The sequence below is a fragment of the Rhinolophus sinicus genome, linkage group LG01 (genome assembly GCF_036562045.2).
Source record: "Rhinolophus sinicus isolate RSC01 linkage group LG01, ASM3656204v1, whole genome shotgun sequence".
NCBI lineage: Eukaryota > Metazoa > Chordata > Mammalia > Chiroptera > Rhinolophidae > Rhinolophus > Rhinolophus sinicus.
The window spans coordinates 49,992,407-50,007,800 of record NC_133751.1 but is presented as its reverse complement, the minus strand read 5'-3'; the positions used below and the strand labels follow the sequence as shown (position 1 = coordinate 50,007,800).

At 38.9% G+C, this 15,394-nt stretch overlaps 1 protein-coding gene across 1 annotated transcript; it reads right to left on the bottom strand.

Annotated features, from left to right (window-relative positions):
- Positions 1 to 247: 247 nt before the first annotated feature.
- FETUB (fetuin B) lies at positions 248 to 12,380 on the bottom strand. Its single transcript, XM_074329189.1, has 7 exons — positions 12,059 to 12,380; positions 11,609 to 11,719; positions 10,214 to 10,301; positions 8,138 to 8,307; positions 7,303 to 7,404; positions 1,607 to 1,690; positions 248 to 701 (listed from the first exon to the last, which is right to left on the bottom strand). The coding sequence occupies exons 1-7, from the start codon at positions 12,302 to 12,304 to the stop codon at positions 522 to 524; spliced, it is 981 nt and encodes a 326-aa protein (XP_074185290.1). The 5' UTR covers positions 12,305 to 12,380; the 3' UTR covers positions 248 to 521.
- Positions 12,381 to 15,394: the final 3,014 nt, after the last annotated feature.

Below are 15,394 nucleotides of genomic sequence, written 5' to 3'. Positions count from 1 at the left end.
TCTTCTTTTGATCGAAAGAATGATAATACACTCTTGCCCAGAAAGAGGAGGTCATGCCTAAAGATGGCAGGCCCTACATCAAAGATGCTTAGCTCAAAGTCAGTAACCGTTACAAAGGAGAGTTGGAAGACATCAGAGGCATCTAGACATGGAATGAGACCTTGGATAACTTAGGAAGCATGCAACCCAGTGTACAAGTGGAGGGTTTGGTCCCATTTCCACTCCCAGACAATATGATGAGACCAACAAGAGTCAAAAAGACACACTTTATTAGCCACTCTCTACATTCAAACTCTCTGTCTGTCTCCCACCCCCACCACTTCTTCAGGGCACCGTATCCCCATGGAATACTCTATGTGGTTCTCATGGTGGGAGAACAAGAGGGTCGGCCATCTTGGCTGGTCCTGGGCACTCAGCAGAGCATTGTTCTTCCTTGGGGAAATGCAAGACAACCAGCGTCTCCTTCATAGGTCCCAGGAAGAGAAAGGAGCCATCCAGGGTTTCTCCCTAGGGATTCGTGGTTAGATCAGCTGCACAGGGAAGGCCTCAACAGGGCCTTTTCCCTTGGAATCTTCGGGCTGCTCATCCTCCAAGTCAGGGAGGTGTTGGACAGATCCTTTTGGCGCAACTTCGGAAGGTGAATGAGCGAAGGCTGTGTTTCTCTGCTGTGGCTCTTCCACCCTGAGGATGCTCACAAGTCCCTGGGTAACAACAGGGGTGGAAGCATGAAATAAGAATACTTTCAATAAAAGAATGTCCCCCAGGGAAATCCCTGCCATGACTGGTACCAGGCTAAGCTGTTCTGTGCTTTTATAATGGGATGTTTCAAAGAGAGACAAGATAAAAGGATTGGCCTTTAGTTAAAGGGTTATAAAGCACTACAGATGAGGGCCAGGGAGTATTAAGACTGGTAGAAACTTTACTGCAACTTTCACAAATTCCTAACTGAATAATGGTCCAGAGAGTTTAAATGGCTTATTTAAAGTCCCCGGTGAGCTGTCTCCCTGTTCCTAGAAGTGGCAGTAGCAGCTACCTTTTATTGATTATTTCTCCAAGCCCAATACAGCTCCCTGTATCCAGGTCTCCTTCTTATTTCTCACAGGGATATAAAGGAGGTAAGTATTGCACTCCCATTCATAAAAGAGGCAACCACAATTCAAGAGGTAAAAACTTGCCCGTGGTCACACAGCTTGCAAGTATCAGAGCAGGACTGGAACCCAGGTGGCCGGTCTCAACCACCCTTTCAGCTATACCAGGCTGCCTTATAGTAAGTGTTCAATAAATATTCTGGAAAGGGACTGAATATTTTCATGGAAACACTTCTCCCTATGATTCAGTGTAAGGGTCTTTGGAAGACTTAATTTAATCTCAGAGGCCTGAGACATCCAAACTAGTAGGTTCCTGTTTGTTCAGGGATATTACTTATTCTTCAGGACCACATTGGGACTAAAACAGAGAGTGACAGGTCTTTAACCAGCTATCCTGTGGGTGTGACCTCAGGGCAGTCTGAGTAAAGTGGTGATCATGGATCTTAGGAAATTAAAAGGAGAGGGTCGGGTAGGGAACAGTTGAAACGTAGATAGAAGACAATTAGATCGAAAAATACCTGTGGTTCAAAGAAGTTACAAGACACGGAGACAAACTTTTCGAATCCTCTTTTACTCAGAGAACCTTTGCAAATACCAACAGGCTAAACAAAAAAAAAGAGAAAATACATGTTGTTTAAGTATTACAATTATCAGTGATCATAAATGTAAATCAGTTTGCTTTCTGCTTGTGTAGACACACAGCCAAACAGTTTTAATCTACTACCATGCAGTAGGCAGGCTCTGAGCCAATTCTCTCTAGATTATTTCTGTAAGTAATCACCTAAACAAGGCTAGCTTGCCTCCAATGATGGGATACTCGGAACATCTTGAGGAACAAACTCTATTAGAAAATTCTTTATACTGAGCAGAAATCTGTGTCTATAGAACGTCTACATCTTGGCCTTACTTTTCCCCTTAGGTTGATTAGAAAACTTGTTTGCAACTCTCATGTAGCAGTAGCACTTTATGTACATTCCATCTGAGTTTACTCTTCTCAGATGAAACCACTCTCAGCTCCTTCAACTTGTCTTCATTTAAACATAATTATGTTTTCTTATTACAAATGTGACAGTTATTTAGAATATGGACATACGGAAAGTAAATAAAAAGACCTGTAATTGCATGAACGATACTGGTTTCCTGCAATAATTTGATTCCTTTTCTCCTAATCTTTTTTCCTATGCATATATATTTTTTCTTCTAGAAAAGTAGGATCATACTATATATTATTTTATAAGTCTCTTTTGTCAATTAACAGTATAGTGTGAAAATCCTTTTATGGCACTGAATAGTCTTCTACAATTTTTACAATGGCTATGTCATTTTTCTCTGAGTTATTCAACAAGTTCTGTTTTGTTAGACACTAGATTGAATATCATTGGTTTTGTTTAAACTTTGAAGCTATATATTTTCATATACTTCTAATTAATTCCTAGGGTAAATTCCTGGAAGAGAAATTTTAGAGTCATAGGGTATGCACATTTTCAAGTGTAACTAAAATTTTATAATAAAATGTTGCCTCAATTTCTAAAGAATTTTAAGAATACAGTCCTCACGTAGAATTTACTAAAATATGTCCAAAGAGATTGCCTGAATATTACTCTACCACCCATCTCCAGGCTATATGAAGAGAATATTAGAAAATCCTTCACGTGTGAAAAATCCATTAATGTAGGACGTTTTTGGGGAATGGTGTTTCAGCCTTTCCCTTCTCTTTGTCACCAAATCACATAGGGAAAGGGCTCTACGAGAACCTTTTGGAGAGACTGCAGCTACCTGTACCAAGTAGAGCACAGCCACTCTCACTCTGGCTATAATTTACTGAGCTACCATAATTCACAGGCCTACGTGGTGCTAAAACTAGACTGGACCACAAAGAGAGTTTGAGGGAATGCTTACCATGTGAACCCTAAAGTTTAGGGACATATGAACTATGGAGATTGAGATCTGCTTCTCAGAGCATTCTAAGAACAGGATCTTGGAAAAGCATCCTTCTATGAGAGGGTAAGGAGAAAAGGCATCAAAGGAAAGCCCATTTCCACTGTTTGGCAGAGTAAAAATGTGTGAGAGTTCCATGGGACAAGGAAATGTCATAAGTAGTACTCGTTTGAAAGGGCCCACCCAAGGGACTCCCAGATATGGGACATTTAATAATAAAAATCTCTGGCGCTGAATCTGAGAAGGGGTGGTTCCGAGGAGTCCGCTAGAGAATACATCATCCCACTAGGAAAAGACCTCTGGATGAACTCACTCCTGTACCACCTAAGACAACCATCACAGGAGTCTCTCTCATAGAGAGCCAGTGTAGACCAAGAGAAAACTACACCTGCAAGTTCAGTTATGTAAAAAGGCTTTGTACTCTTTCCTCTAATTCTCTCATCCTTCTTGGAACTTGGAAGATCCAGAACTCAGCAAACGGTTGCAAGAGGGAGAGAAAGAATGAAAGAACAGACCTCTCACACTAGGTCTGCAGCTCTAGGTCAGGCTTTGGAAAAGCTTTTGTGTGGAATATGAGACAGAAGTTTTGATTAAGAATTGACTGAACAGATTTTTTTCATACCTGTAAGTGAACCTTAATTACCTAATTGAATGTGTTTCTCTTACGAAAAATAATGAGAAAGATATAGGATCTGCCCAAGATGTAATTGGCAAGTGAAAAGAGAGTTCCACAGAATAGGGTGAAGATGCTTCCCCAATTATTCCTTGAGAAAATTGAGACTATTCAATTGCCTGGTTACAAAAGTCTTTTGAGAGATACGCTTTATATTCAGAAATATATATATAGGTTGAAAGTAAAAAGATGGGAAAAATTTACAAAGTAAACAGCAACCAAAGACAAATGTTAGACAAATTTGTTAGACAAAATTTGTTAGATAAAATGTTAGACAAATGTTAAACAAATGTTAGACAAAATTGACTTTAAGACAAAAATTGTTACTAGAGATAAGGAAAAACATTTCATAATGACAAAAGTGTACATTTATTAGGAAAACACAACAACTATTATATATATATACACATACATATATATACATATATATGTATATATATATGTATAACCTATACCTAACAAGAGATTGCATTATTAATCAAAAAAACTTCCCACAAAGAAAAGCCCAGGCCCAGATGACTTTATTGGTGAAGTCTACCAAACATTTAAAGAAGATAAACACCAACTCCCTCATAAACTCTTCCAAAATAAAATAGAAGAGAAGGGGAAATTTTCCAAATCATTCTATAAAGCCAATATTACATTCATATGATAATCAGCAGAGACAATACAAGAAAACTAGGGATCAATATCTCTTTGAATATAAATGAAAAATCTTGTAAAAATACTGGCAAATAGAATTCAGCAACATATAGAAAGTATTATACACCATGACCAACTGGGATTTTCTCCAAAGTACAAGGTTATTTTAACATACAAAATCAATCATTGTTATATACAATACTAATAGATTAAAGGAGAAAAAAAATCACATGATTATTTCATTAACACAGAAAAAGCATTTGACTAAATCCAACACTGCTGCTTGATAAAAACATTCAACAAACTAACAATAGAAGGGAACTTTCTCAACTTGATAAAGGACATCTATGAAAAACCTACCATTAGCAGCATAGTAACTTATGAAATACTGAAAGCTTTCCCCCTAAAATCAGGAATAAGATAAAGATGTCTGCTCTCCCCCACTCTATTCAACATTGTCCTGGAAGATCTAGCCAAGGAAATTCGGCAGAAAAAAAAAATTAAAGGCATGCTGACTGGAAAGTATCTCTATTTGCAGATGGCATGATCTTGTATATAGAAAATCCTAAGGAATCTACTGGAAAACTATTAGAACTAATAAATGATTTCAGAAGTTTTCAGGATACCTGGTCAATATGAAAAAAATCAATTGTAGTTCTATATACTTGCAATGAACAATCAAAAATAAAATTAAGAGGGCAAATGTAACATATTAGCATCAAAGAGAATAAAATATTTATGTATATAAATAAGTGAAAGTCTTGCACACTGAAAACTACAAAACATTGTTGAAGAAATTAAATAAATTCTAAACAAAATGGAAAGACATCCCATATTCATGGATCGGAAGACTGAATATTGTTAAGATGACAATTCCTATACCAAATCAATACAATCCCTATCAAATTTCCAACTGCCTTTTTAAAACAGAAACTGACAAGCTGATTCTAAAATTAATATGAAAATGCAAGGGATCCAGTATACCCAAAATAACACTGAATAAGAACAAAATAGGAAGACTCACACTTACCAATTTCAAAATTTACTAGAAAGTTACAGTATTCAAGATAGTGTGGTACTGGTTTAAGGAATGATATACAGATCAATGGAATAAAATTGAGAGTACAGAAATAAACCCCATATTTATGGTCAACTGATCTTCAAGAAGTATGCCAAGACAATTAAATGGGGAAAGAATCGTCTTTTCAACAAATAGTTCTGGGACACCTGGATATCCACATGCAAAAGAAAGAAGTTGAACCTCCTACCTCTCACATCATGTACAAAAATTAACTCAAAATGGGTCATAGATCTAAACATAAGAGCTAAAATTATAAACTGTTAGAGGAAGCACATGTAAATCTTAGTGATCTTGGATTAAGCAATGGTTTTTTAGATACTACACCAAAAGCACATTCAACAAAAGAAAAAATACAAATAAAACTTCAGCAAAATTAAAACCTTTGTACTTCAAAAACTTCATCAAGAATATGAGTAGAAAGCACAGAGAATGGAGGAAAATCATGTATCTGATAAGAAGATTGTATTCAGAATATGTAAAGAACGTTTACAATTCAACAATAAAGAGATAAATTGTCCAATTTTAAACCGGGCAAAGGATTTTACTAGACATTTCTCCAAAGAATATATTCAAACGGCCAAGAAGAACATTAAAAGATGCTCAACATCATTAACCATGAGGAAAGTTCAAATAATAAGTGAAATTAGATACCACTTCATACCCAGTATGACGGCGATAATAAAAACGACACTATTAATATTGGCAAATTCGTGGCAAAATTGAAACCCTCATATATTTTTGATGGGATTGTAAAACTGGTACAGTCACTTTGGAAGAGTTTAGCAGTTAGTCAAAAGGTTAAACAGAGTTCTCATATGACCCAGCAATCCCACTCCAAGGTATATACCAAAGGGAAATGAAAACATATGTGCACATAAAAATTTGTACATAAGTGTTCATAGCAGCATTATTCATAATAGCTCAAATGAGGAAGTAACCCAAATATCCATCAACTGATGAATAAACAATACATGGTATAGCCATGCAATGAAATATTATACGGCCATTAATAGAAATGAAGCCCTGACACATGCTACAACATGGATAAATCTTGAAAACATTATGCAAAGTGAAAAATAGATTCAAAAGGTCACATACAGTATGATTCCATTATATGAAATGTTCAGAAAAAGGCAAAGTCATGGACATGGCAAGTAGATTAGCAGTTTCCGGTGGCTTGGGTGAGGGGACAAGGTGAATGACTTCTAATGAGTATGGGGTTTCTTTTGGGGTTGATGACAATATTCTAAAATTAGATACTGGTGGTGGTGGCACAACTCTACATATATACTAAAAAAGCCACTAAACTGTATGCTTTAAAAGGGTGAATTTTATGCTGTGTGAATTATATCTTAATAAAGCTATTATTATAAATAAGTAAATAAGGGGGGAAAGACTTTTGATGTATTTTGCCCAATCATGTTACAACTCACTGTGCCAACTGGCATTCCCACCAGGAGTGTTTCAGATGGTTTCAAGGCATCCTCCCCATCTCGGATGCAGTCTTTGAAAGACATCCTATTTGACTTTGTCCTTCTTAAAGAGTGGTCCAAGGAATGCAATACTATGTTGTATTCCAAATGTAACTGGATTTGTTCAGATAAAAGCAGGACCATCACCAACCACTGAGGAGATTTGTCTATATTTTATAGCCTCCTATGGTCCTTTTCTGCAAAGACATAACACTGCTGATGAAAATTGCACTTGCAATCAAATATTATTGCACCTGGGCCAGCACAATCTCTAAATAGTCAGTTGTTCCTTGAAGGGAAGAAAAGTGTCTCGTGCATTACACCTCATATGTAGTTTGTGCTCAACAATACATATAAATGATTTGTAAACACAAATCTTAAATTATGAAGACATTCAGGGATACTCACGGGCGAGTCAGGGAGCTGAAGTATGCAAACAGTCTCTGGGGATTTGGTACATGGTAACTCTCTGATTAGATATTCCACAAAATAAGAAGGGCCAAACACCCACTGGTATGAGACAAGAGTTAAGAAACAAAAATCAGACTTCTCCATGTGGAGAAATGACTGGGGTTTGGCAGCATTATATTTACAGGAACCATCCATACCCAGAGAGTGTTAATACAGGTTTCCTGTTGTCCCTTCGTCTAAGTCCCGCCATGATCAAACCATGTATTATGATTTTGCTATTTAGAAAACACAATCAGCATACCTCTTTTCTCTTAACAATTTGAATGGGCTCTAAAACCTTTCCCTTGGGTGAGCTTATTTTTCCTCCTGTAGATTTGCTTTTAGATTAGTTTTGCTTTATATGACAGATATCAACATAATCTAAATACAAATGAGCCTCCATTCCCTCTAACCCATAAAGCTCAACATCCACTCCAGGCCTTAACATGGAGCAGAAATCGACTTGCTAAGTGGTCCATGGTCAATCAGATATGAGAAAGTAGCAGTAAACAGTGAACCTCGGTAGAATAACCCAAGGAGACTATGAGTCCATTTCTATTATTACCTTAAGGGCAATGAGGTAAAAATAAATCCCACACGTCTTGTGGAAATCTCATAGAACCACTCAGAAATCGAAACGTAATTGAATATGCATCCGTCTACTGAAGTAGGGGGTGAAGAAAGTCTCTTGGGTTCTAATCAAAAGAAGTGCCTTAATTCTCTCCTCTCAGTTTAGGAATCGATAGCGAGTCCTCAGACACACTGTGGGTGGAAGTGGGCATTTCAGCCTTACCTGGCTAGAAGCCCTGGTGACTTTGACGAGAGAATACAGCTTCAAGGGGCTCTCCTGGTTGTATTTTGCAAGAGACTCAGTGGCAGCTTCCAGAACACTTGGATCTGACAAGTCAATGGAGCTGGGGCTGGGGCAGTCGGGGCACATTCTGTGAATCTTTCTTCGAGAAACTGTTGGTGTCAAAGAGAGCAGTTTCAAATAAAACTTCCCAATTATTTTGAATCCTATAAATCATATGACAACAACAGAAGCAGAGACTGAAAAAGAAGATAATAGTCTGCAAGGATGGAGTGGAAAAGGAATTATGGGAATGAAACTTAGCTGTCAGCAGTGAGTTTTCTTCAATGAACATATATTACTTTCATAATTTATGAAAAATCAAAGCAAGATGTTTTTCATCTGACCCAAATTTATTTACCCTAGGAATTTTCTTGAAAAACACATAACATGTATTGACATAAAAACGTTTTTCTCAGTTAGTAGATCAATATCTTCCATCATCAATGCCTCTGTAAAGCAGCTGAGTGTCTTGAAAGGTTGGGATTTTATTATTGTCATGTCTTACCTTTTATTTCCCAACACCTGAGATAATGTGTAATACGCAGTGAGTGTTTAGTAAATGATGGTTTAATGAATGAATGGGTGAATGACATATGGAAGGTGGAAGCACAGTCTCTCTGGTTAGACAGGTGAGCCAGAAGACAAACATTGGTTAAATCACTGTGTAACTGGATAGAATAATCACTCTAAATGTACAGCAGAATTTAGGACTGGGAGTCACAAAACTACTGTGAAATTCAGGCTAGAGGACTTGTCAGCAAGTTGTTTTTGCAGAGCAAACACGTTGTTTTGATCAGTCGTGTGTTTATTCGGGTGTTTTGGAATGTATTATGGTGGAGTTACATCCACAGCTTGTCACTCTGGGCTCCATCCCAGGTACCGCTTCGTGACCTCCCATACCTCCAGTGCCTATGGCTTTCATTTGAGTTCTGATCTGTTTTATTAGTTGTTGTTCTCTAATTTATTTAAATAACTTTTAAAACCAGGACGCTCAAACCGTATCTAATAAAATATTTGCTCTGCTGTCATGTCCCTCAAAGAAACCAGCAGTATTGTTATGACCTGGAGCTAGTTATAAATGCAGACTCACAGGCCCTGTCCCAGACCTATGGAAGCAGAATCTGCACTTGAACAAGACCCACCAGGGGAGTCACAGGCACATAGTGTTTTGGCAAGTAGCCGTCCTGTTTTCCCATGACTTGGATGCTTGCTTTCCAAAGAACCCACAATGAATGCACGTGCATTCATTTGAATTGTCACTAGTTTCAGCCTCATTTTTAGTCCATTTACTGAATTTCATCAACAGTATTATGGACTCCTTACACTTGATAGGAACGGGGGGAGGGTTGTAGAAGGAAGGAAGAAGGGATGAAATATTCTATATGAAACAAGATACAAGACTTCACATCAAGACCGTGCATAGTCTGGGCTGCATGAGTGGTTAGATCACGGTTCTATAGGAATAAAAACCGGACCACTTGTTCCTTTCCTGAATAGAAAACATTGAGGGAGAAGCAGCATTGGTGGTGGTCCTTAAAGATTGGATATATGAGTTCTAAGGGCAGAGGGTGTCAGGGGAGGCCATCCTCAGGGGAGAGAAAGGCACAAGGAAGATGCAGAGATTGGAAAGTGCGATGTGTGTTCAGAAAATAGTGAGGCATCCAGTTAAACGAAGTGCAGAGTTGGTGTAGTCAGGGAGGTAATGGCAGAGACAGCTAGAAAGGGAGCCCGGGGACCAGTATAGAGATGATGCCATTTATGTCAGACTGAAAATTTAGGATTTAATGCAGTACTCAATAATAAACTATTACAGGTGACTTAGGAAGATTAATTGTGGGAAGAAGAACAGTGCAAGTTGAATTTCACAGGGCAGGAAAGTATTGGATATATTAAGAACCTGTTCTTGGTATGAATCGGAAGTAAGGATGGGAGAACTCTATACACTCTGGGCATCACCCTGATTAATGCTCTTTTCCATCTTTTATTCAAACGAACAAAATCAGAGTCCTCTCTTACCTGGACGAAGAGTACAATTATACGCAGGTGAATAGAGAATTCTCCTTGGCCTATTAACGTAAATTATTGCTTTGCATTGACCATAAACCTGAAACCAACAAACACATTTTATTACATGGTGGAACAACCTCTGACTTTTTAAAATACCTCCCAAATAAAATTGGACATTTATTTTTAAATAACGAAACATTTAAGGACAATTTCAGTGGCTTTCAGTGTGAGGAACTGCCAGCAGGTCATCAAAGAGTTCAACCTTCTCCTGGAACACAGGTAGACTCCATTTCCCAGCCTCCTTCCCAATCAGATGCGACTGTGTATAACTGCGCTCTAACCACATGAAGGTGAGCAGAAGAGATTGTAAGCACTTTCAGTTCTGGCCCATGAAGCTCTCCCATGTACAATCTACCCTCCACATTCTGTCTTTCTATAGCTTGATGCAGATGGGGATGGCAATCATAGAAGCCACGAGGTGACGGTGGCAGAGTATAGAGGCACGTTGTGGAAGGAACCGGGTCTCCAAGTCGCTTCTGGAGGAAACCCCCCTCTTGATCAGTAATTTCCATTTTGAACTTTACGTGGGTGAGAAATAAACTTCCATCATGTTGGAACCAGTATACACTTATTAGGGTATGTGTTATAGCAGCTAGTGTCACTTCAACAACTATAATTCACAACAGGGTAAACAGACTATCTGTTCTTTAAAACCAAATAGGAACAGTTGGACAAATTTGGTTAAATGATTAGGAAAGATAGCTCGATAAAAGAGTTTACTTCTTAACACAATCCTGTACTCATAATAAAGTTTCACAACAATTTAATGGAAATCACAGGATAATTGAAAATCCAATGAAAACTGACTATATTATTTTCAAGTCTCTTCAAAGGTCATCTTTAAAAGGATCAATTCTGAGGCCCTTCGGGTTCTATGATTCCAGGAAACCCTTCCAGGGCACCTCTGAGAGTTCCCACACTGTAAGCCTTACTCTCCCCAGCCTCAAACTTCATGTTGATGTTCATTAAAACAAAGTAAAGCAAAATAAAAAAGCTCTCCCTTTATTGCTTCTATAATCTTCATTAAACACTCATTCAGAGGGCTACACCTCCGCTCGTTTCCTCACAATTTAAACACAGACTGGGAACCTGCAGGAAGGTCTTGGAAGTAGGAAATAGGAAACAATTTGGCAGCAACATTTCAATTCTGGGGTCATAACTCCGATGGGTCTCTCAGAAACTTCTCTGATTAAACTCTGTTTTGTCTAATAGAATTGGAATACCCACCATGGGCACCATGCCCAAGAGATTATAAAGAAGGACATTTAAAAGGTTGAACAAGCTTCACCCTGTAGACAGAGGAGACCTCGTTTCTCCCTAGAGTTCCTGGACACAAGCACTTACCGATTCGTGAAGTGTCCTCTCCCCACAGTCCCTCCACGCCCTCTTGCTGAGCACATGGCAGTCAGTCTCTAACACGTCTAGTGTGAGATAGTACACAGATCCAAGAGCATCCTGTGGGAAGGGGTAGAGAAAAGAAATACACACATCCACCTGAAGCAGAAACCTCTAAGGACTGGCAGAAAAAGTCTCTGGTTTACGGCAGAGCTAAAGACTATAATGTTTTTGACAGTTTCTTATAAATGGTGGGACACTGGACAAGTGTCAGATTAGGATACTCTTAGCACTTCTTCCCAGTAGCAATAAGGGCATGTAGCATACACTAGCAGGGAGGAGCAGTGCGTGCTCAGCACATTTCCCATTTGGAGATCACCTGCCTCTGGGTTCCCACTCCCTGGCTGTGGGCCCCAAGCTTATGCAAACACCTGCCCCAGATAAGGAACTGTCACTTGCCTGTCTGTGCTCTTGGACATTGTTCACTCGGTTGAGGCTCAGCACATAGCCGTCCTTTCTGTTGCTATTGATGTCCTGCAGGGCGAAGCCAGCCACTGCCAGCACGTCCGAGTTGTTGCAGCCATGGGCGAGAAGAGATGGCCTGAGGACCTGCTCTGGCAGAGATGCCAGCATGCAGGGTGTGGCCAGCATGGAGAGCACCAGGGGTAGGAGCAGACCCATTCTGGAGAGAGCGAGACTCAGCATGGATCAGTGTGTGGAGCTACAGAGATGGGCGGCTTTATAGGGCTCTGTAAGGCCAACTTGAGCAGTTTTGTAATCACAATCTGAACTGCTGACCAGGATTTGAAATACAATGCCCCATTTTATCGCCTTGAATTCTAAACGTGGATTTCCCGGAATCAGTACTTTGGATGGAATTCGCCAATGTTTCTAACCTTAGACCCCTGAGTAATCTCATTCATGTGTTCATGTAAGCAAATTGAAGTTTCCCAACCTTTTCCTGAGTAATCATAATAAAACCTGGGTCAAGGCTCCTAGAAGGTCATGACTGGATTCCAATTTGTGCCCCGGCGCCACCTGAATCCGAATATGTGGATTTTCAAGTTCTCCCATCTCCCCTAGCACCTTCCCTTCAGCCAATGTCCTTAACCACACTCACGGTTACCCCAGGCTTGGAGCCTGGGGTCAGAGTGCCAAAGGTGCTCAGTGAATTCAGACTTCCTGCCTGATCTTCCGTGTTCACCAATCTTGTTAGATAAGGAAAATGGGTCTAACCCCACATCACCTACATGAAACACCAGTGAGATTCCCAAAGCACTTTGGGATCTGCATAGAAAGTGATCTATGTAGCCTCATTTAGGGATTTTTTGTTTTTGTTTTTTTGTTTATTTTTGTTTTTAAAACAAAGGCTTCATTTAAGAAAAAAAAGAAGTGAATGGTATATCAATAGTTCTCACATCATACTCCAAATCTATGCTTTCTTCTTTGGAGCTGTGTGGAAGCAAACTTATAAGGAGGCTAAAACCTAATACTATTGTTGAGAGATGGATAATGATGGGCTGGCAGGCTAGAGTGCCGGCAATACACCGGTTGGGACACTTGCTTTTCTCTTTCAGCTTTTACTTGGGGTTCAGAAGTTTCTACTGATTGGACTTCTACAAAACACAAGTATCTTTGAGCACAGACACACACACACACACACCCCAGAGGTAGTTTGTCATAATAGAAAAGAACCAAGACTGGAGGGAAGCTTCTAGATTGGGCTACCACAGAAGTTATTCCACAGTACCTTAGTCCATGAGATGTGTTGCCCACCGCACTCTCTCCCCAGCACCACCCTCACCTCCCCCCCTTTGCCCTCAATGTTCTGTGCTCAAATAAGTTTGGGAACTGCTGTATCCACATATGCACAGAGTCTCCCCACGATTAGCAATGTGATAGAATCTTCAAACCTTCAAGGTGAGCAAACTTATTTGTACCACCATTTCCTACACTTATTTGACTATAAGAGACATTTTTGTAATGTTTATTATTAACCTACAAAATACAGTTTTGGAATTGCTACACTAGTAGATAAGGATAGTTATTTTTGAGGTTCTTTATATATATATATATATATATATATATATATATATATATATATATATGAAACTGGTCAGAGGTATGAAGATTTTGACTGGAAGTGAAGATATTCCAAATAGATTGAAAGAAATGTCCCTCCGCCCTGAACCCAAACTCGGGAAGTGGTGAGCCATGGCTGGTCACAAAGCATTTAACATTATCTATGTTTATTTAACATTATCTACATTTATTTAAAATTTTGATTTCACACTAAATTTAAATGTAATGATTTGTGTTGCTAGTTAGGATTACTGTAATTAGCTATTATGATACTATTTAAATTGTTATTAAAAAATGAAGTAGAAAGTAGTCTTCTCATTTGATACCCATGCTGTTAGAGAGCTGTCATGACATTGTAGGTCACTGGGTGGTAGGGTATAGACTCCTGAAAAGTACCCTTAATGGGAATTTAGTGAATGTCACCAGCACATTTCGCAGGTGAGAAAATTGAAATTTAGGAAGGTGGAGTGCCTAAACAAAAAGCATAAATTAATTAGTGGCAGAACCAGTACAGAAACCTTCTAGTTTAGAATTCTTTTCATCAGACCAAATATTATTATAATAGCCTAATTGCAACTCTTTTAATTACCAACTGAATGAACTTGGAAAGTTTGTTAACCACTATGATAAGCCTCAGTAGCCAGAACTGTAAAATGGGCTAATCATTGCACCTGCCTCATAGGAGATTATATACCTGTCTGGCTAGACCCATGTTGGCACACAGTGGTACCTACTGTTAAAAATATAATCATGGTAGTTTGCTGAAATTCCACAAGCACTTATTGAGCATGTTCACCATGCCAGGACCTGTGTTAGGCTCTCTGAAATCAAGGATTAATAAAACTAATTAACATAATAAGATACAGCCCCTAACTAATTTCTCCAAGCAAATAAAGTTTTCAAGGCTTGATTTACAAACACAAATCTAATGATTCTAGCTCCTTAAAGATGGGAGTTAGGCATTGTTTTCCAGTAGGAGCAATACTAGGAAAATGTCTCTGAGAACCAGAAATGGGTATGGAAACTAGATGTTTAAATTCTGGGGTACAACAAAGATTTGCAGCCAGTGAGTGAACATTCACAGGGCTAGAGTGATGATGGAAATAAAGTTGGGAAGAACTCAGGATACAGGAATGGAGAGGGGTCAGAAAACGAGTAGACAGTCTGAGGCCTGAGAAAATGCATCAGATGTGCATCAGTGAAAGCTATTATTGCAACTATGCAAAAATTACAGGTGGGACCCAAACAATCAGATTAAAAGGGGATTAAACACTGATGGAAGAGTAAAGCTTCAGTCTTATCTGTGTGACCAAGGGCAAGTGGCATAAGCTTTCTTTCTTTTTCTTTCTTTCTCTCTTTATTTCTTTCTTTTCTTTCTTTCTTTCTCTCTCTCTCTCTCTCTCTCTCTCTCTCTTTTTTTTTTTTTTTTTTTTGCATAAGCTCTCTGAAGCCCAATTTCCTCATCTGTGAAGTCAGGTTTAGAACCACACAATTTCTGAGAGCCATTTCAATTCTGACATGAAGGTATTGTCAGAGAAATATGAAAAAAGAGAAAGGTATGATATGCCTTTCTCTTTACCTGACATCATTCTATTTCCATGAGATATCATTCCTCGAATCCCATATGATGGCCCACGTTCTCCACCACCCAGGGATCTGGGTTTCAATCCAATCTCAAACAACCTGAGCCCAGCCTCCTTCTAGGTTGTGGAG